Source organism: Schistosoma mansoni, chromosome 3, assembly GCF_000237925.1.
Source record: "Schistosoma mansoni strain Puerto Rico chromosome 3, complete genome".
NCBI classification, from domain to species: domain Eukaryota; kingdom Metazoa; phylum Platyhelminthes; class Trematoda; order Strigeidida; family Schistosomatidae; genus Schistosoma; species Schistosoma mansoni.
The window spans coordinates 20,785,379-20,806,846 of NC_031497.1; the positions used below are offsets into that span (position 1 = coordinate 20,785,379).

The following is a 21,468-nucleotide window of genomic DNA, read 5'->3' on the forward strand; positions in this document are numbered from 1 at the left end:
TTCATTTGCCTTCTAATTATCATTTGGCTTCGGAGTAGGTAAACTAAAAGCTCTTATAAATTCTGAACAGAGTTTATCATTTAGTCAAAAGACGTCTCTCTTGTAGTTCTAAAGAAAATTTTCGAGAAACCGACCTTCGTAGGTCGAAAACGTGGTACAAAAGTTTTGTAGGTGAGTATAGTAAGTAGAATGTACTGAAACTTTTTACGAACTGTTTTATGCCATGTCATAAATACACCTTTAAGTTTTCTCCTTGAGTAGTATCATTCTTCTGCCCAACACTTGACTTACTATGCTTTCTCATTTCACCGTCTTCACTAAAAAGTCGATAGGGTTTCGACTTCGGTACTGGATGCCAGGCAAGTGATACCATGTTCTTCTTCAAATGAATGACATAGAACCGTCGATCACATCTACTCTTCGGCTGTTTAGTACAAGCGGTTATTTAGTCTTGAGGATACAACGGATATTCTAGTTTTACAACTAGGTACCAGTAGCACCTTCTATATTCGATCGTTCCCAGTCAAATAGAAACCAGAAGTCAGACGAGAAGAGACAGGAAAGATATATTTCATTCGTTACCAATATATCGAGAGACTTCGTTCTTAACTGGCTATTGTAACGTAGGAGCTGTGTCCCACGCCGTGTTGCAACGTGATCTGGTACGGATGCATGACTGAAAGCCTTCAGCTAAACAAGTCCACTTAAACAACGTGGTCAGCATCCAATGTCGAACACTTAATGAGCTATTGATTTTGGGGAATTATTTACAGCTACAGATCACTCCCCCCCCTAGTGAGGTAGTGATGCCCCTGAGACGTGATCAGCCAGAAGTTTAAGCCCAACGAGTTTGTCGTTGGTAAACACTCTTCTGATAGCTTGCTTCGTTTAGCAGCGTTTGGTCGTCTTTCCTTAAACTAAGGGACCAAAATGTACAACATAGCAATAAAGAAATATAGTACAATGAAAATTTTAGTTCCTTGCGAAACTTTGTCGTTCTTTTCCAGCCGTCCTGGAAAAGAGGAAAAATAAAACGTGTGAGTGCATGTCAAAAATACACTCGTACTTGCGTAAGGACACAAGATGAGCGGGAAAAATTAAACTAATACACTTGCAAACAACGTAAAAGCGATTGGAAAAAAAAATGGTTTTTTTGGTTTTTTTTACATATAAAAAAAATATAAATACGCTCAAAAAAAATTAAAATGTTTTTTTTTATATATAAATAAAAAATGAGCATAATAAAAAAAATTTTTTTTATAATAAACAATGAAAGGGTAATTCAAGATAAAGCTTATGTCCTACGTGCAATATTCGTTAAGATGTTCTGGAAATCTTACTCGTCTTCCAGAACGCGTTGTTTTAGGTTTATCTATTGACGTTGACGAAGTATCAAGTTGTGTGTCGGCTGTTGTGTAGGGTACTACGATTGTAGTAGCTGTGTCGTTTGCTTGTACTGAAGGAAAATCGACGTAGCTAGGGTTTCCTTCTAAGTACGCTGCTTTGAGTCGATCGATACTGATGCTATCGTTCGTGCCGTTCTTATCGACTACATAGTACTTAGGTTCGTGTTGAAGAACTTTGAAGGGTCCTTCGTATGCTGATTCGGGGGGTCGTCGATGTGAGTTTCGACGAATGAAGACGTGTGTACTATGTCGTAAGTCAGGTTGAACGAAAACATCAGTTGATTGAGGTCGAGTGTGAGCAGGTTTAACTGAACGCATAGCGTTTGTAAGCCTACTCATGTAAGAGTTTAGATCCATGTTCAATGAAGAAGCTGAAGGATCCACGAATTCTCCTGGGAGTCGGAGTGTCGTTCCGTAAACGAGTTGAGATGTAGTGTATCCAATGTCAGCTTTCACTGCATTGCGGATACCTAGCAAGACGAGTGGAAGAGCGTCTGTCCACTGTGAAACGTTTGAAGCTGATAATGAAGCTTTTAGTTGTCGATGAAAACATTCTACCAACCCGTTTGCTTGTGGGTGGTAGGCGGTCGTTCGGAAGCGTGTGATTCCGAATAGTGAGGTCAGACAACGGAAACGTCCAGATTCGAACTGGCTTCCGCGGTCTGTAGTGATTGTGGAAGGGCGGCCGAAACTTGCTACCCATCGTTCGACGAAAGCGCGAGCCACTGTTTCAGCAGTAATGTCCTTAATCGGTACTGCTTCTGGCCATCCTGTGAAACGGTCTACGCATGTTAGGAGATATGAGTATCCGTTCGAGTCGGGTAAGGGTTCTACCAAATCTAGATGGACGTGGTCGAAACGAGCGTCAGGGGTTTTGAAAGAGCCTAAGGAACATTTGTTGTGTCTTATGACCTTAGATTTCTGACAGCTTACACAGGAGCATGCCCACTCCCTCACGTCTTTATTCATGCCAGGCCAACAAAAGCGTTCGGCTATAAGTTTGACTGTTGCACGAGCACCTGGATGAGAAAGATTGTGCAACGTATTGAAGATGTTGCGTCGATAATGTCTTGGCACTATTGGACGATCCCTACCTGTAGATGTGTCGCAAAGTAAGGTTTCCTTACCTGTTCCCATCTGCTTAATACTTAGTTTTAGAGTTGTCGAGGATAACTCATGCTGAAGATCAATGTCTTCTTTTTGAAGCTGAGCGAGTTTAAGAAGGTCGGTTCTTTGGAAACTGTTCAAGGAACTTATTCGAGACAAGGCGTCTGCGACTACATTGTTAGCTCCAGAAATGTGCTGTATGTCTGAAGTAAACTGCGAAATGTGGTCCAGCTCTCGAGACTCTCGCGGTGAGTACTTGTCTGAAGATGAACTTAAAGTGAAGGTAAGAGGTTTGTGATCGGTAAAAAGCGTGAATTCTCTTCCTTTGATGGAATGTTGAAAATGCCGTACAGCACAATACATAGCTAGGAGTTCCCTACCGAACGTGCTGTACCTAGATTCCGCTTCTAGCAACCGTCTCGAGAAAAATCCTAAAGGTTGCCAAGAGTTGTCAACCCATTGTTGTAAGACTCCTCCGATTGCTGAGTCGGATGCGTCTACTGCGATACTAATGGGCGCTTGAGTGTCTTAATCACAAGCAGGGTTGCTTTAGCGATGTGTTCCTTAACTTTGGAGAATGCTTTACGGGCTGTGTCGTCTAAGCTAATTGATTTTGCATTTCCACGAAGCTGATCGGTTAACGGTTTCATAAGGGATGCGCATTTGGGTATGAACCGTCTGTAGAAACTTACAAGTCCGTTAAACGTTCGCAACTGTTTGATCGTGGTCGGTTCTGGGTAATCTAGAATGGCCGCCACTTTACTTCTAAGGGATCGGATGCCTTGAGCATCAACAGTGTGTCCTAAGAAGTCTAAGGAGTTTGTTCCGATTTGGCATTTCTGAATGTTGACAGTAATGCCATGCCTTTGGAGTCAATCGAAAACAATGTCCAGTTGCTTGAGATGCGATTCTCTGTCAGGACTTGCTATTAGACAGTCATCAACATACGCATGCACGAAGTTGAGACCTCGAAAGACGTCGTCTATAAACCTTTGGAAGGTTTGAGCCGCATTTTTTAAGCCAAAAGGCATTCGCAAGAATTCGTAAAGACCGAAAGGAGTGATGATGGCGGTTTTAGGAATGTCGTCAGGTGCCATCGGTATTTGGTTATAAGCTTTCACCAAGTCCATTTTCGAAAAGACAGTTGTACCTTTCAAGGTAGTTGTCAAATCGTGAATATGAGGCAGCGGATAACGATCGGGAATGGTTTTAGCATTCAGACGCCGATAATCACCAGTTGGCCGCCAATCGTTGCTGTCCTTTTTAGGGACCATGTGCAATGGGGATGACCATGGACTACTTGATGGTCGAATTATCCCTAGGTCCATCATGTGGTCGAATTCGTTTTTAGCTAACCTAAGTTTTTCGGGAGCGAGTCGACAAGCTTTCGAGAATACAGGTGGTCGTGTAGTCGAGATGTGATGTGTAACATTGCTGGTTACACAAGGCAATTTCGATTGCGATCGGTATATCCCGGGGTATTTGTCGAGTACTGATTGGTACAAGGGGTCTATGGTGCGCTTAATCGTGACTGAGGATAACCTGCAACCAGAACAAGGAGTTACACAAACAGATAACTTAGTGTTTCCGTCTATTAACCTTCGTGAGCGTGTGTCGATGAGTAGATTGTGATATTGTAACAGGTCCATACCAATGATTGGCATAGAGACATCTGCAACAACGAAAATCCAGTGTATGGGTTTGCGTAAACCCACGTTAAGGTAGACGTACCTTTTACCGTAAGCAGCGATCGGCTTTCCGTTTGCCGCCTGTAAACTGAAAACAGACTCTTTAAGTCTGTCGTTGGAGGTCGCGGGAAGAACGCTAACGAGGTAGCGAACTTTCGTGGTCACATCAGTGACATATAAGATGCGGCTGTGTTCGCCGGCTACGGTTGCCGTTAACGCGTACCATCTTGGAAGTTTCCCGAAATCTCATTCGTGTCAGTCGCCTTAGACTTCGGGTAATTGCAGGGCTTCCTGCATTTTCTAGAGGATTTACCCTACTGGTTGTGATACCAGCACCAGTCGGGGTTGTCTGTCTCTCGTGGTCGAAACACAGATCTCTTATGTGAAACGCTCCTACGCGGGGTTTTTGACCGACTACGGTCATTACGAACTCTAAGATATCGTGTATGACATAGTTCGGTAATGTCATTCGAGGTCGTTTGAGGTTTTTCTATGACGGAAAAGACCTGGGCCTTAGACGATTTAGTGATTTCTAAGATTCGGTCGGCAGATGCAGCCAGCTCATCTATGGTTTGGTCATGGAGCTTTCATCGTCCTTCTGAACGACATCATCAGCACAAACGTTCCACAAACGAGCGTTTAATAGATTAAGACAAACTACGATCTTCTGTATAGTGCACGTAATAATTTTTCATCACTTACACATAACAGTATGAAAACACAGGTTTTATGCTTTAATGAAAAAAACAGTGTCAAAAAGTACGAAATGTCTCAACTGCAGTGCATGTACTATATAGCTTAGGGTTCCTGTGAAATAAAACTGCGTACTTCATGACGGTGAATTTTTTACTGGATATTACTGATAATAACATGATAATCATTAAAAATATTTGTAGCAAAAAAGCGTCAAACAACTATCCACAAGAGACTGTAGCTGTAAATAATTCCCCAAAATCAATAGCTCATTAAGTCAGTCAGTCACAACGTAGAACTTCGTACGTACGTACATCAGTTCGAGTTGCCATACCACATTAGCACAGAGATGCAGTTGTCGATTCAAATCCCATAGTGGTAGAAGTAGTAGGAGTATAATCAGAAATCCAAAAGATTAGGGGTTTCAAGAAATTATTGAAGGAGTATAGTACAGTGAAATAAATTTGGAAAGAGAAAAAGATAAAGACATGAGGAATTCAGAAGATTAGAATTTGGTAGAACACAAAGAGTGGATGCATCTTCGCCATTGCAAACGATTTTGAGCCATGTCATTCAAGGTCTCTAACCATCGGTTGCTGTCATCTCGCGAATCCCAACCAGGTAGTCTACACCTACCAACATGGCCCAGTCCACTTGTCAGTGACTTCATTGATTTGTGCCACGTTTTGGTCTGGCCACCCCTAGCTTTCTTCCAACCTACTCCTACACCATGAAACATTAAGTGTTCGACATTGGATGCTGACCACATTGTTTTAAGTGAACTTGTTTAACTGAAGGCGTTCGGTCACGCATCCGCATCAGATCACGTTTCTACTTGGCGTGGGACACAGCTCCTACGTTCACTAGCCAGATTAGAGCGAACGCTCCTCGATATATTGATAACGCATCAAATATATCTTTCCGATCTCTTCACATCTGACTTCTGATTTCAACTGGTTGGGGAACGCTTCGAATATAGGTGTTACTGGTTTATAGTTGCAAAACTACAATACCGGTCGTATCTTCACTACATCAAAATCACCCACCTGAGCTACAAATCTTCTCCACCATCTCAAAGTTTTCCTCATTCACACGAAATACTAAAGGTTATAGTGAGATCTTGAATGTACACTGAAAACTTATATATACAGCTTTGGAGCAAGGTTGCACGATGATCTGAAGAGAGGTCTCATGTTTCAATAAACTTTGTCAGCCATGGAATGACAAATGAAATAGGTAACTAAAGTACGGCATTAAGAGGAGAGGAAGGGAGAAGAACGTTTCTGGTTTGGGTTCGTACCTCCCAACACATGTATTCGAATTCAAGCACCCAAGAACTTTGTTGATTTTAAGAATCTCGTACTCCACAACGCTTTAGCCACAACGAAAAAGATGGCGCGCCAGTCTCAAGGCATTATTGATTGAAAATGGATTGGAGTTCTCTAGCCAGAAGATAAATAAACAACTCTTCGGAGATGGATGCAAATAAAGAACCCTTGTATAATCTATCCGGTTCGATGTGCAACATTTCACTTCTGAGGTCATATAGAAGATATCTTTTTTTCTAAACTTCACAGAACGAAACTGACATGTCATCCTACTACATTTGTCTTTTAAAAATATTTCCAAAGTTATTTTTGATTAAACTTAGATGGTGAATGCCCTTTACTGCTTTTTTAAAACCATTTCCTATCATCTGACTGAAAATAACTGCACTTCTATTACACCAGTTTTATGCACCTTTAGGTCATTATCGCGCAAATGTCTGGGGCGCAGTGTTTGGTTGCATAGCAAGGGGTCGAGTTGACGATGTACATAACTGTGTGTTGACTACATATTGTAGTAAAACCTACTTTGGAACTCCAAAACCCTTTCGTCATCTTAATTTATGTTCCAGATGAAACTTTGTGAGAAGCTGTGCTTTGTTGGAGCAATGGCTTTTCTTCTTACTACAATGTGTTTCGCCATCATCAGACCGGCGCTTGTGTTATACAGCTTTTCTTTTGTTTTCATCCTGCTATACTTCCTGAGGGTTTACAACTACTGGTACCTTTCTTTTGAATATTGTGGGTGACAAATTTAGGAAGAATAAATACTTATTGTTCATGTTGGACCCATGCTACTTTACCAACTTTGCGTCGTTGATCTTTATCTGGTTAGTATCCGTACTAAAATTTGTATTTCACAGGTTATTGCCGCATTCACACGCCATGCAGTTGTTCCACTTCGGTCTTGCCAATTCGCTAGCCTTCGGTGGGGCGTTTTTGTTCCGTAACACCCTTGCTCTGCACGATATCCAAAGACTTACCTCCTGTCTTATACACATCTTGCCTGCTCTCTTCTCATTCCTGCAAGTTCCTGTTTGTTAGTGTGTTTTCAGTTGATACGATAAATTTGCGTTCCACAGAATTTTACCCCATACTGTGTTTTTATAATTTCTTGGGGACTGGAATCGACACTATTCACAACTACTTGTCCTACATGAATCCAGTTGAAATTTAACTAAACTGAAATGTTCTGCGAACACCTATTCTGAGAAGTCTTTAAAGATAACTGTCTGGGGTCAGGAGTTGCATTTGTTTGAAATTTTCGGAGTTCGAAAGGCAGTATTGATCCCATCTAACTGATCTTATTTACAAATGATCTAATTTTACAAGGAAAAATGAAAATCGTCTTGTAACCACAGTGCATCAATCAGTCGATGTGATATATGCGGTGTTAACCGACAATCATGAAGCGCGTAACTTGGTCTTGGAAATAGCAAACCCAAGAGCAGCCAGCAGGTTTCAGACCTGGTCCTGAATATAGGAACCTGACTGTAACCTTTTAATATGTCCTGTAATTTCTACAAACATACTGGCTCTACTGCAGTAATATTTCTTGATCTGACGGCGTCATATGGCATATCATGGGAATCACAGTCTACTGAAGGTCAACTTTACGTGTACTACTGGTTGGGTCAGAACTGTCAGTGAACTATCTTCCAAGTTGATCTCAACAAGCAGTGTTTATTAGGGCTACTGACTTTCCTTATGCTTAAACGCTTTTGTCAAGAATATGAATTAATGGTTTGAGATTTTTTTCTTATGACTTGGCAAGGATACTCTATCATAATTCATTTATCTACTAATGTAGATGACATAACTCTACCCGAATGAAACAATCACCAAATGCTTTGGAAACGATCCAGGAATATTTGGAATAATGGTGTCGGTCTCATTTTGATAGATATTCTTACACACGTCTTAAGTTTGTGATTTAAGCTTATGATAGACTAGAAACCGTTAGCTATTTGTTAATGTCATAGGTTTTGATGTGTTCATTTTTCTAAATAATCTTTTATTTTCATAGAATTCGGTGGCATCCTTCGAAAACATCAGTTTGGTGGTATACCAACTTATATGATTCCCATGCTTCTCTAGAATTGTTGTCCTGGAATAAAGATATTGACTGGTTCTGGCTTGTTTCAGCTCCTACTTTATTCCATTTCATACGTGAGGTAGTTAATGATTACACATTTTTATCTTCCCTTTTTGAATATTCGCATTTATTCCTTTCCTATTTGCCAAATAATCCTCACTTTCTGTCTCTGATCGCGCTTACTGGCTGATTAAAATGAGGTTAGACCATCAAACTACCACCGGCGCTTTAACCGGGTTGGTGGACACGGAGGGTCCACCTAGGGGAGTTGGAAAACCCTGATTCCAAACCAATGGTGCACATGGGCTCCAGTATCCTGATGGAACGAATGGCGGACGAACCTGTCATTGGTCAACGGCTACCATGGGACTGCATCTCCTCACGATGCTCCACTGCCTTGTGGATCAGACCTTTTGGTCAAAGGCTCGGGGTGTGGCCCCCTAAGAAAACCACCTGCTTCGGTTTGGGCACCCGAGCAGTATCACAGCCCACACACACAAATAGTGTGGCGCATATGTACCTGGTGCCCTTTTGTACCAATATATATGTGTTTAAATAAATAAATAAATAAATATCAAACTACCACCACAATTTAAGTTGAATTGTTAATAATTTTATTCACCACTCATGATTAGAAATGGAAATTAAGCTCTGTGAATTTGATTAATCCCCAAAGGTGACCTAGTCCCGTAAACCTTATTTATCAGTATTTCTGGGTTCCTAAAAAATTGGGTAATTAATTAACAGATTATACCTGGGGAGAGAAATGGTGATATTTGACGGCTTCTAAAGCGATTGAAATAAAGGAAAGTGCATGAAATTTGACTAAAGGATATATGAATTTAGTATGGTATAATATAAGTTCCGAAAAGATGAGTATATGATGATTATTTTTGAACATCAAACATGTTCAGCACCCCTTTAAAGCGTTCTACGACAACTATTCTGGATTAATGTGAATGTAGGACATCTGATATTCTTGGAAATTTGAATATATAAGGTGTAATTTCACATATTCTAACCAAATAATGATAAGTATGAATGGAGCTACATGTTATTGAAAATGAAGGCTAAGTAGTAGTAGTAGTAACATATTTGGGTCAAAAATTATCCAGGTGCAGTAAGTGGTAACGACAGTTATAGTCAGTTACTCATTAAATGGAGTAAGCCATAAAAAATAAGGTTAAGAGAAAACTGAAAGTATACAAAAGGTGTAGTGCATTAGAAATTTAAGCATTTTAGGATTAATTGTTTTATGGGAATACACAAACTTGATGGTAGTACATGTATTACATTAGATGCTTCATAAAAGAACATTTTGATAGTGTTTGTTAAACATGCGTCAACCATTTAGTCAAGAACATATGGTCCGTATATATATACTTCTTATTATCTAATGGTTGATTTTGTACGCACATAAATGTCACATCTTTTAGATAAAACTGACCTATGAAAGTGAGTCAGCTAGGAGCAGGTCACTCCTAGGTTACAAGGCATATATCGAAGCAGAATACTGTTTGTTGAGCGTGGTTGGTTGATTTCAATGATGAAAACAGAACTAGATGCTCAAGTTTAGGGTTAGGAATTGGACTCAGTCGTTAATATATTTGGGCGTTTTACCACCTTTTTAAAAAAACTAAGTCGTGGCGAACGTTAGTTTAAAATAGTTTATGCATTACGTATTCGTGATATAGCTGAATTGATGGAAACTTGTTATGTTCTTTTGTTGCGGAAACTCCAAACATTTCTGCATTATAAAATAAACTATTTACGTCTTCATTCATATGGTTGTTTTGTTATTGATGTATATTTATGTATATTCACTTCGTACGTTTTTTTAAGTGGACAATGTAGTCGCGTTAATGGTGTTTAGATTTCGTTTAAATTATTTGTCTCCATCATCTAACAGTATAAACATATGTAGTTAAGCAGAAAAAATATATTTAAGTAACTAAACACAATAATATTCTTTTATTTTAATTGATACATCCAGCACGGTTAAATTTTGTTATTGTGTATTCTGTTCATCGTTCTTTGATAATCAACTTTGTTCATAGTCTAGCGTAGTTTCAATAATTGTGTTCTGATGTCAATCAACTACAAACTTTTATGACATTTTTTTGAACAGGAGGATCTTTAAGTCAAACGATTTACTTATGCGTTAATCTTAAAAATGCTTGTCAAATAGTGATGTGCATGACTCAAAGATAACGACATCAATATGTTCATATTTCCGTTCATACTTTACCGAAGTATTAGTTGGTGTATTGATGTATTAATTATAAATAACTTCATAATCGGACATTATTACTTTTTTATTAGGTGTTATATTATACTATAACATATGGAATTGTAAAACCCAGTGATGAATATTTAGATAGTTTCCGATATTTACATAAAAAGAAGATTCTATGGCGTTTCCTTTGGAAATATATTGATGATCGGTAAGTATATATATCATGTGAATGTGTTGCTATAAGTATTCCAATGGTATATGATGTATACGATTTTTGGTACAGTACAATTGGAAAGTATTTCTTATTACAAACTATCAACAACTCTTATTTGTCACTACCAAACCATGCAATGTAAGACGAAATGTTTATTTAGTTGTGCTTTCTCTTCAGCAATCAGTTTTCGGACATTATGTACGTGTATTTATGGTTGCATAATTTCCTAATTTCGATCAGTTTATCTAACTCATTTACCAAGTACAAATTCATGCACTTATCTTGGAGGTAAAATTTAAGCATGAGATCTGGTGGTACTAACCGGTCGCATAGACCGAAATATATGGAGTGGGTTCGAACCGTTGGATTAGTGGCTTGGAGCCAAATGCCTCAACCACTGATTCACCGCTTCACTCTTTGGCAAGTTAACTTGTGCTAGAAGACAGTCGTTTGATTGATGTTTACTAATTTTATGCAATCATAGTAACTAAGATAGTTGATGTATAATTGTCTGTTTATAGTTTTGAGATATAACTACTAGTCAAGTTGCTCCTTTGTGTCTAGATATTATTATTTCCTGATTACTACAGCAAATTATGGTCACTATCTGTTATATAACGCTGGATACACAACTATTTGTCATTTAATAACTTTAACACTGAGTTTATAGCTCAACGCCCTTCTTGTATGTATTGTGATTTGGAGAGTTGATTAATGGCCTGTTCATGGTAGCGTTGTTATTGATATTTAGATGTATCTTTTATTTTAGAAGCAAAAAAAATGGCATTAGTGATTGTGTTTCACCCCTTAGTCCATTTAATAATGTCCAACAATCTCCAATATCAAGACTAACAGTTTATTTATTTGTTGTACAACCTTCGTAAGTAATCATCTGATTTTAGATTATTGAATCATTATCAACATATATCAAATGCCTTGGTACTGCCGAGAGTGGAGAGAGTTCTCTCTCCCTCTCCAAATGCTCTCACATGGCCACGTGTATATAGCCTCTGCCAGGGAAATTCTACTCACTGCCTTCTCGTGGCGGGGGTGTTGTTTACGAAATTGAGAGGACAAAAAGCGAATGTCCGGCGCTTTACCCGGGTTGGTGGACACGGCGAGTCCACCTAGGGGAGTTGGAAAAAACCTGATTCCAAACCAATGGTGCACATGGGCTCCAGTATCGTGAAGGAACAAATGGCGTATGAATCGATCGTTGGTCACCGGCTACTATGGGACTGCATCTCCTTACGATGCTCTATTGCCTTGTGAATCAGACCTTTAGGTCAAAGGCTTCGGATGTGGCCCCCTAGGAAAACCACTTGCTTCATTTTGGGCACCTGGACAGTATCACAGCCCTCACACAAATCAAATGAGATTTTTGTGGTGCATATATATCTGATGCTTCCTTGTACCGATATTTATATGTTTAAATAAATAAATGAAAATGTATAGAATTTTAGAGCACAAGAAAATTTACTAAACCAAATCTTATTGTAACATGTGAACGTATCATCATTTGTAACAAATATTTAACAGACATTCAATAATATTAATTCTAATGTACAATGTTCTTAATGAATTATGTTCAAACTGACTAAATCAACATTATTAAAGATCATAGAAACAATAAATAAATAAATAACAATAAATGTAATCAATATTATTTTTATTGTAATGTATATCAATAACAAAACAAACCTTACTAAATTATAATGAATTAATAAAGTCAAATAAGGGATTATATAAAAATTTATTAAATTCTGTTAACAATAGGGTCAATTGAATAAGGTTAATGTTAATGACTAGTTTATTGTATTATCATTTAACATGTGAAATTTCCTAAAAGTCTGATCATAGTTATTCTTTTTTTATTATTCAGTTGTCATCCAATATAAACAGTTTGATAAATTTAAAGGGTAGAAAAAAGACTACAATTTTTACTCAATATTATCTTCACATCATTCCATCTATTTTTAATCTCTGTTATTACTATTATTAGTATTAAATTCATTTAGTATTGTTTGTTTGAATCTTTCCATTGATGTGTTAGGACTGCAACTGGTCAGTCTCTAATTGGCATATGTGCATACTGTGTGTATTGCCTCGATATAGCCTTAATCCACAAGCATGGTAATCAAAGATGGATAGTGGCTAGCAGTGAAATCCAGGACGCGCGTTTTGTTTTATTTGGGACTCGTCAGCTGGATGTACCTGCATCTCAGAGTTGATGTTCACTCTGGGACACGAACCCAGTCTCTTTCGCTTCAAGCAAGTGGCTTTCAGGACTCAGTGGCCAAGTGAATAACGCGATGGCGTTTGTAGAAAAAGGTGCTGGCGAACATCAACTTTGAGATACAGGTACATCCAGCTGACAAGTCCCAAATAGGACGAAACACGCGTCCTGGATTTCCTGCTAGCCACTATCCATCTTTGCTTATTATTAGTATTGTTGTCATTATTATTACTACTTATTTTTCTTCCTTTTATATTCATAATAATGTTATTAATATTTGCCATGGTTTATAAATTACATTGCTTGGATCATCAGAGGGTCGATTTCTTTAAATAGAGAGTTTTTCCTAGTCTATAGGTAGTTTATTGTAAATTTCGATAGCGTAATGAGAAGACGAAGATTATCAGAACTATGTGATATATTAGCGCAATACATTTCGAACAATCTGATCACACATATACTTGTTAAGAACATTTATATATAAAAATAAAAGGTCAACTAGACTGAAAATGGGGGATAGGAGGAGACAAGAATGATAATAATAATAATAATAATAATAATATGAAGACAATTTGAAACCTGATCACTCTGGATATTAAGCTAATATTACCAGGGTAGGTTTAAGATGAGAACATCGTAGTTGTAATACAGTACAAACAGAATTACTAAAATGTTTCAGTGTCATTATTTTCTTTACAGTTAACCAAAAGATTATTTATGATAAACGTAAAAAAATGATCTAAGGGGCTTTCGCCGAATAATATTCCTTCTATCCTACAGTTGTAACAGGTATGTGTTTCAAGTAAACATGTATATGACTAAACTTGAAAATGTGTTTTATTTTCAATCTACTAGTTTCATAAACATTAATTATGACTTCGAAAAAATTAAATTAATTATTCTTATCAGAGAAGGGGTTTTGTGGGGATTTCAGTATTTTCATAGTTGAAAGCGTGAGTCAATTAATTATTCAGTTATCTTAAGCTTTAAATAGGATGCAATTGTTAACTGTAATGCCATATCAGAACTTTTAGTCTTTATCTATTCCAATACGCAGTAGCAGGGTAGTAAAACATCTGTAAGAATCAAAAATTACCAGTTAAGATTATAATTTTTTGTTTTTAATGTTGATTGTCAACTAAAATATGAGGTTCTGTATCTTGTACTTAGTAAATCTCCGATTAAATAATTTTTGTCAGTTTAATAAAGATTCTCCGAACTAAATTTTTAACATATAACCATGAACGAATATTATGTATGTTGACTATTGTTTGAGACTAATCACTTGATCTTCGTTGAATAAATTATTATGAACCTTCATTTGCGTTCGCTCTCATACTCTTACTACTTCTACCACTATGGGATTTGAATCGACAACTGCATCTCTGTGCTAATATGGTATGGCGACTCGAACTGATGTACGTACGTACGAAGTTCTACGTTGTGACTGACTGACTTGCGTTCGATACAAAACAATATATTTATTAAGGACTCCACTTTCTCTCACCAATAATATATTTCTTCTAAACTTTCATTGATTTATAATCATTAAGATTAGGCTTTAGGATATTAAGAGAATATTGGATTCTAGAACGATTAACCTTTATAAACTTATATAAAGCGACTTTGTATTTCAATTGAATGAAAATCCGTAACAGTGAATGACTTTCATCAGTTTCAATGACCTTGTGTTATACTTACTTGTTTAAGTTAAAACTATTGTTTTCCATATGAATTAAATCTAATTTGAATCTAATATACAGATTGTTATCTCAGTTATTTTATTCTCGGTGTTCTAGTAGCATATTTTAAAATTGAGCTATGTATAAGTAGCTGTGCTTTACACTGTTATTTAATTTCCAGTGATACAGAAATAGTATATCAAGCTAGTCAGACAATTACATAACACCAACTAATGTAGGTTATAAAATGAAAATTAAGTTACATCTATTTAAAAGAAGTATATGAGGCAAACTGCGAGAAATCGTTATTCAGGCTATTTATTTATGTTACTTAGTTAGTAACACTATCCGGCTTTCAGAAGTAAATCGAGTTCAAACTTGTAACCTGATGATTCGTGAGCTTCTCAAAAAGTCAATTCAAGATACTTAATTTGTTGAATTTTACTTTGAATACTTTTACTAATTTCTGTGTGCGCTTTGTGTACTTAGGACTACACAAACAATTTTGGTCACTACTCAGTGAACAATCAATTGCTCGTAACTCCTCAGTCTTATAGGAGGTGATCAGTCTCTATCCGAATAGCTCAATGGTGTAACGCCTCCCGTAACATGAAGCTGGGTGATGTGGGTTCGAATCCCACAGAAGGCGATATATCCATCAAGATCTCAGGTATGCTTCGCCAATGAATACTGAATGGCATGAAACGTAGGTACCTAATACAAATAAGGAAATGAATATTGAGTTTATTTTTACTTATCACATAATAATTTAATTTCCAACTGAATACTCATTTCTGTTCCTTATTAATATCTCTATTTCATTTTTATTCATTTATACACTAGATGGCATTTGATTAGTTGGATAGCCTGCAGTATCTTACTGTCTACAGTTCTCTTATTAGTTGCTGTCGTTGCATGGTGCAATTATCTATTCCATGCATCTATGTTAATTATCCAAACATTAACGTTAATATGGAATGGTGCATGTTTTTATTTAGACTTTTTCCCTATTGAATATACACGTAATTTACGAATAGAACCAGAGCAAGGCATGATTACTATAACTAAAAATGAAAATCACATTGATAAGAATAATGATAAAGAAATAATTGATGAACGTATAATAAACGATGATGTTTATAACAACATAGCTGCTAGTGTATTTTCATGTTATCCAACACCAGATGAATCAAATTCGAAAATTTATGAAGATGGCCATATGACAGTTGATGAACAAAAGGGATTAAAATATGAAAGTAATACTTCTCATTAAAAGATAACCATGATTTCTTTATGATATATATATATATATATATATATATATATATTCACATGATTATTGATCAGAAAAAGTTTATTCAAATCATTTCTTACACAATCAAACTACAAAGCTAATTCAATTTCTTATTACATTACTGTTTTTCACCGGTCTTCTTTATCCATAAAAAAGCAATCAGTACTTTGAATTATTATTACGATCATCAACCCTAATGTATTTTTATATGGCTTCATTTGAACGGATAGTTATCATCAACAATTTGACAGAAGAATATCTATATATATATTAAGCCGACTCTGTATAATTCCGTACATGTCTCATCTGGTATCAAATCATGTATAGATTTTTCATTATTTTAACCTGTTAAGTTAGTGGAAAAAATGGTATAGTCTCGTGGATTTCTTATTTCATCATCATCTCCTTCCTTTATTTACATTAATTCATTTCCCTCTATAATTTCGATTTTTATTGTAAGATGAATATTTTGTGAATCCATTTCTCGATAATCATGAATTCTTCATACTTCATATATTGGAAGCAATAAAGTCCCTTTTTATAAATTTCGATAGAGCAACATTTTTTTAGAATAATTTTGTCTTCTTATTGTACTTCTTATGTATTAAATTTTATTCTTTAAAAAAAGAGGTAAACTGTAAAAAAAAAACTTTTTTTTATTTCTTTCTAGATAGATCCAGTTACCATGACTATATTGTTTACTCTATAAATGTATTTTATAATGATGTAGTGATTAATGAATTTTAACATTTCGTTTTTATGTATTTGAATTCTATACTTATAAGATAGTTAATCCATACATTCGGTTATATGTTACAGTTTAAGTGACTGTACAAACTTTTAGTCATCATCATATTATAAACTTTCCCTATAGTCTAATATATCCAACCTTATTATGTGTTATTTATTTATTTATTTCAAATATCATTTGATAATCAACTGGAAAATTACACGCAAAAAAAAACAAACAAACAAACATTTTAATCTCCAGTTTTTAAATGAAAGATAAATGGTGAATACCCTTTGATCTTTGTTTTTTTTCTTTTTACACTTTTCAATTATTTAAGATTAATACAGTCATTTTTGTGTATATATATATATAAATTTAATTTACTTTCGATGTGTTTATCTATGAAATATAATTAGAATGTGAGTTTATTTAAATTAATTAAATCAGTTTGACTATTAGCATATTTCTATTATATACATTAATTTTCAACTTATATTTTACAATTACATCTAAATCAGTGTTAATATCATCGAAGCTGTGACTAATTTATTCCGACCATATCAAATGTCAGGTAATTACCAACTAAGTACATTGAAAGATGATTGTGCAATATTACGAATTGATTGTGATGTGTGGGCGAGAATGACAATGATTGGTTGTTTTGTTGAGTCAGACATTAGATAGGATGACAGGTGTTATATGTGATATATATATTCCCCTATCCTTCTTATGTATTGACTGTTCCTTGTGTCGGATTTGGTGTGGAAATATATTGACGTTTTAGTCAGGCTAATCTCGTGTTCTTGATCTGAGTTGTGTTGAAGTCCTGTAGAATAGACACTGGGTGGGAATCTAGTGTAGATATTCGTCTAAGGTAAATTAGCGTCCCACATACGTGTAAAAAGTGAAAGGACTGTTATAACCAGAACTCTAAAGTTATAATCAGTATCCTTTACGTTTATAACAGATTGATAATAAACATGTAAACTACTGGATACTAATTCAATGTTTTCAAAGTTAAGCGATTACACGCGAAACCAACCGTCCTAGGTTTAATTCCTTGTGACAGAGTCGTAGATGTACATTGTTGAATAATGATATACCTTGAAATAAACATTTGTCCTATACTTCATGGTACCCCCAAATGCTCTGGTACAGCCGAGACTGAGGGGAGTTAGCTCTCCCTCTCCAAATGCTCTCACATGGCCACGCGTATATAGTCTCTGCCGAGAAGTTCTACTCATTGCCTTCTCGCACCACAGGTGTTGTTTACAAAATTGAGAGGACGGAAAGTGAATGTCCGGCGTTTTAGACGGGTTGGTGGACGCGGAAAGTCCATCTAGGGAAGTTGGAAAACCCTGATTCCAAACCAATGGTACACATGGGCCCCAGTATCCTAAGGGAACAAATGGCGTATAAATCAATCGTTGGTCACTGGCTACCATGGAAGTGCATCTCCTTACGATGCTCCATTGCCTTATGGATCAGACCTTCAGGTCAAAGGCTCCGCGTGTAGCCTCCTAAGAAAACCACCTATTTCAGTTTGGGCACCTGGACAGTATCACAGCCCTTACACAAATCAAATGAGATTTTTGTGGCGCATATGTATCTGGTACCCCCTTCTACCAATATTTATGCGTTTAAATTAATTAATCAATCACTATTAAAAAATAAATAATTTTTTTGTTACTAAGTCTTATTGACGTAGTTGAATTCAATTATATTTTTTATTTGTTCTAGCTTAATTGTTAAGAAACAAAAACAACTTTAATTTGTATGTTTTATATACCTAGATTAGCTGGAATTTTTTGTTTTTGGGGTACGTGATACACTTACATTTGTTTGTTTGTGTAATTATTCAAAAAATGTATGTCACATTAACAATAATTAAATTATAATGTGTATTTTCAAACTCGATATTAACTGTACAGAATGATACTAATTCCTAACACTTTATTAATTAAATTTAAGGGTAATTTGTTCAATTAAATTATTTTTCTTTTGTTACCTAAGTTTATTATTATTTGGAAGTGATTTCTTGATCAGAAATCAATAAAAGTTAGAGGGGATAGTGAATAAAAGTTTTTGTTTCTTTTTAGCTTAGCAATTGTCAATGAGGTAATGAACAATATATAATTGAACCATTGGATCGATTATGAATGGTTCAAAGTTTCTTAAATTTTACTAATAATATTGATTTGTGATGAAAAAATTAATTTTTTAAATGTAAAAAATTCTCGTGATACATCTTGTTGATTGGACGCTATACTCGGATCTTAAGCTAGTCTTGTACCCTCAAGCTAGAACTACACAGTGACTTGAACACGAGAGAAAAGGCACAAAATATCCGAGAAGCACTTTACTTCAAAGGTTCATTTATGTACAGAAAATTTAGGGTTTTTATAATACTTTAGAAGTCCTTGGGTTTTCCTAAAGATTCCATAATACTACTAAACATAGTAGCAGTGTAGTAATTAGCCAATCAGAACCTCTACATGTGACTTTTCATTTTCGTGATATTTCTAGTAAAACTTCTAATCAAACGCTGATTGGATAAAAAATGCTTCTTAATGTTTCCTGAGCTTGCGAGTAATTTTCAGGATCGCCCCAACATCTCTTTAATATCACTTAACCAATGATAATTGTGTGTTCATTGCTGAGTAACTTTCAGATAGATTTCTTTTAATCTTAGTAGAACATTATGATTTATATACAGTTACCTAACCGATTATAAAAAATTGGTGATATCAAAATATCACAGATTAAGTGAAGTGGACTATTTGATTTCAGTGGTGTCGAACTCATTGTTAAACCTGCAGATCATGGATTTAATCATGTTTGGATGAAATTTTTCAAACGAATACAAAACAGCTTTGCAATTTACCATGGTTTTTTTTCTAGCTGATATCAACTTTTAAAATCTAACTATCCATTGAATTATACAGTTACGTAATATAATCTTATTAAATCATAATATCAACCAAATCAACTGTAGAAACTTTTTAAGACAAAGTATGAACTTGAGATTGTAAGTAAGATAAGTTTGAAAGAAAAAAAAACTCCCAGATGGTGAAAATCTCATTCCAAAGTGGGGTTTTTTTTCGAATTCACTCTACAAAAGAGATTTGCGTGGTAGAGATAGATAGTTTTGTTTGATTTTTTGACATGATAAATGGTACATTGTTTCCATCATTTTATTACAACCCTACAAGCATATTGTAATTTTCACAGTTTGTTTACTGAATAATTCTCACTAATTTAGGAAACTTTTCCTTGTTATTGTTTTACCAATATTTAGAATTTGATTATCGCATTAGAATGGACTTTTTAGAAGCTATTTTAAATAATAATGTCCAATCAGTGCCATTTTCCCATTTGGACTCAATTTTAGTAGCTTCAAGAGAAGATAACTAGCTGTATATTTGTTTTTATTACAATGTAATCCTTGGGTGTATGTTAATTATAAATGGATTATTTTCACATTTATTATATATATATATATATATAGCTATCTGTAAACTGTTATTACTGAGTATAGTAAGTGGTAAGAAGAATTCAATCTGAATCAGTCTTGATGGTAGCAACTGTTAAACAGTAAATTAGTAGACAACTATACAGGTGTCGAAAGCTTCACTCAACATTCAAAATTTCATTGAATTATGAAACAGCAATTGGTCGCAATTTCTTCAATGTTAATCAATACACAATTCTTTAAATAATGCTGAAGGGCAATTGGTTCTCTTTTTTTAAAATTCTATAGTGTTAGATTTTTTCTGAAAATATCTTCTGTTACAGAAAAACAAGATAGTGGTAGAGTATGTGAGCAGTTCATAAGATCTTGACAGCATTGAATAAAGAGTTTCGTTAAGATCATGACATAGTGATTTTTACAATGCCCATATAAGATTATTCTAGCTTCTGGATTGACGAATGATTTTTTTTATCTTGTTGGTTATTCTACAAACCATATATTTGGACTTTTTAATTGTTCTTATTTAACCCTGAACGTTTTTATACATGGGTGAATGAAAGTACAAAGGAGTCTACCTGCTCAAGTGTATTTCGCACATCACACATAAAAGCTGATTTGATGTGTCACCAAATTGCACGCGCTGTTTATTCACTGCATATTTTGTCATTTATCTGACGCTTAATATTCAAATGTACATAATATGCGTATCCTCAATTCTTTTTTATATTAGATTTTTATCCCTACTTTGTATTAATATGATCATTTGGCAGGATATTGTAGTGTCGGTTGCTATGTTAAGCCCATATAGCATATTCGAGCTTCCGGACAAGCCAATTTATTCATTCTACTTGAGTTACATTTTGACCTTGTTAATTTTTCGCCTATCAACCTTGACTGTTTTTATATGGTCATAAATGTGTCGGTTGCTTATACCACTCATCAAATGTCTGTAACTTATTTTTGTTCTGACTATAAATATTGAGTAACGCTCAGTTAAAGTGAGTTGGTTCACATGCCTTCTCCACTGAGTGTCGTTTCGCCTCACTCTCTTCACTTCGTTTCTTCGATCGTTTGTCTGGATCAATAATTGTATAAAATATACGTATTCGAAATCCATTCTCGTATTTGACTTATTTAATTCCGTTATTCACTAACGCGAGTTAGGTCGTTTGATATATATGACGATAACCAGGATGTATATTTTGACAGCAATCACTCGATAACAATCAGAAACGATCTATCTGGAGTCAGATCGCGGACCACTAAAATAATATACGAAGTTAATTAAGA

General features: G+C 35.4%; 1 protein-coding gene across 4 annotated transcripts; it reads left to right on the forward strand.

Moving 5' to 3' along the window:
• Window positions 1-6,661: 6,661 nt before the first annotated feature.
• On the forward strand, window positions 6,662-15,955 carry Smp_040720.1 (hypothetical protein; the record flags this gene model as incomplete). 4 transcript variants are annotated; one of them, XM_018799602.1, is made up of 6 exons in its annotated part: window positions 6,783-6,940; window positions 6,978-7,049; window positions 7,083-7,160; window positions 8,246-8,393; window positions 10,637-10,758; window positions 15,526-15,955. In XM_018799602.1, 6 exons carry the CDS (start codon window positions 6,783-6,785, stop codon window positions 15,953-15,955), a joined length of 1,008 nt encoding a protein of 335 aa, XP_018651374.1. The 4 variants fall into 4 exon arrangements, with proteins under 4 accessions (XP_018651376.1, XP_018651375.1, XP_018651374.1 ...); XM_018799604.1 differs by having other exon boundaries at window positions 6,662-7,049; XM_018799601.1 differs by having other exon boundaries at window positions 6,662-6,940; window positions 6,978-7,160.
• Between the last annotated feature and the right edge of the window lie 5,513 nt (window positions 15,956-21,468).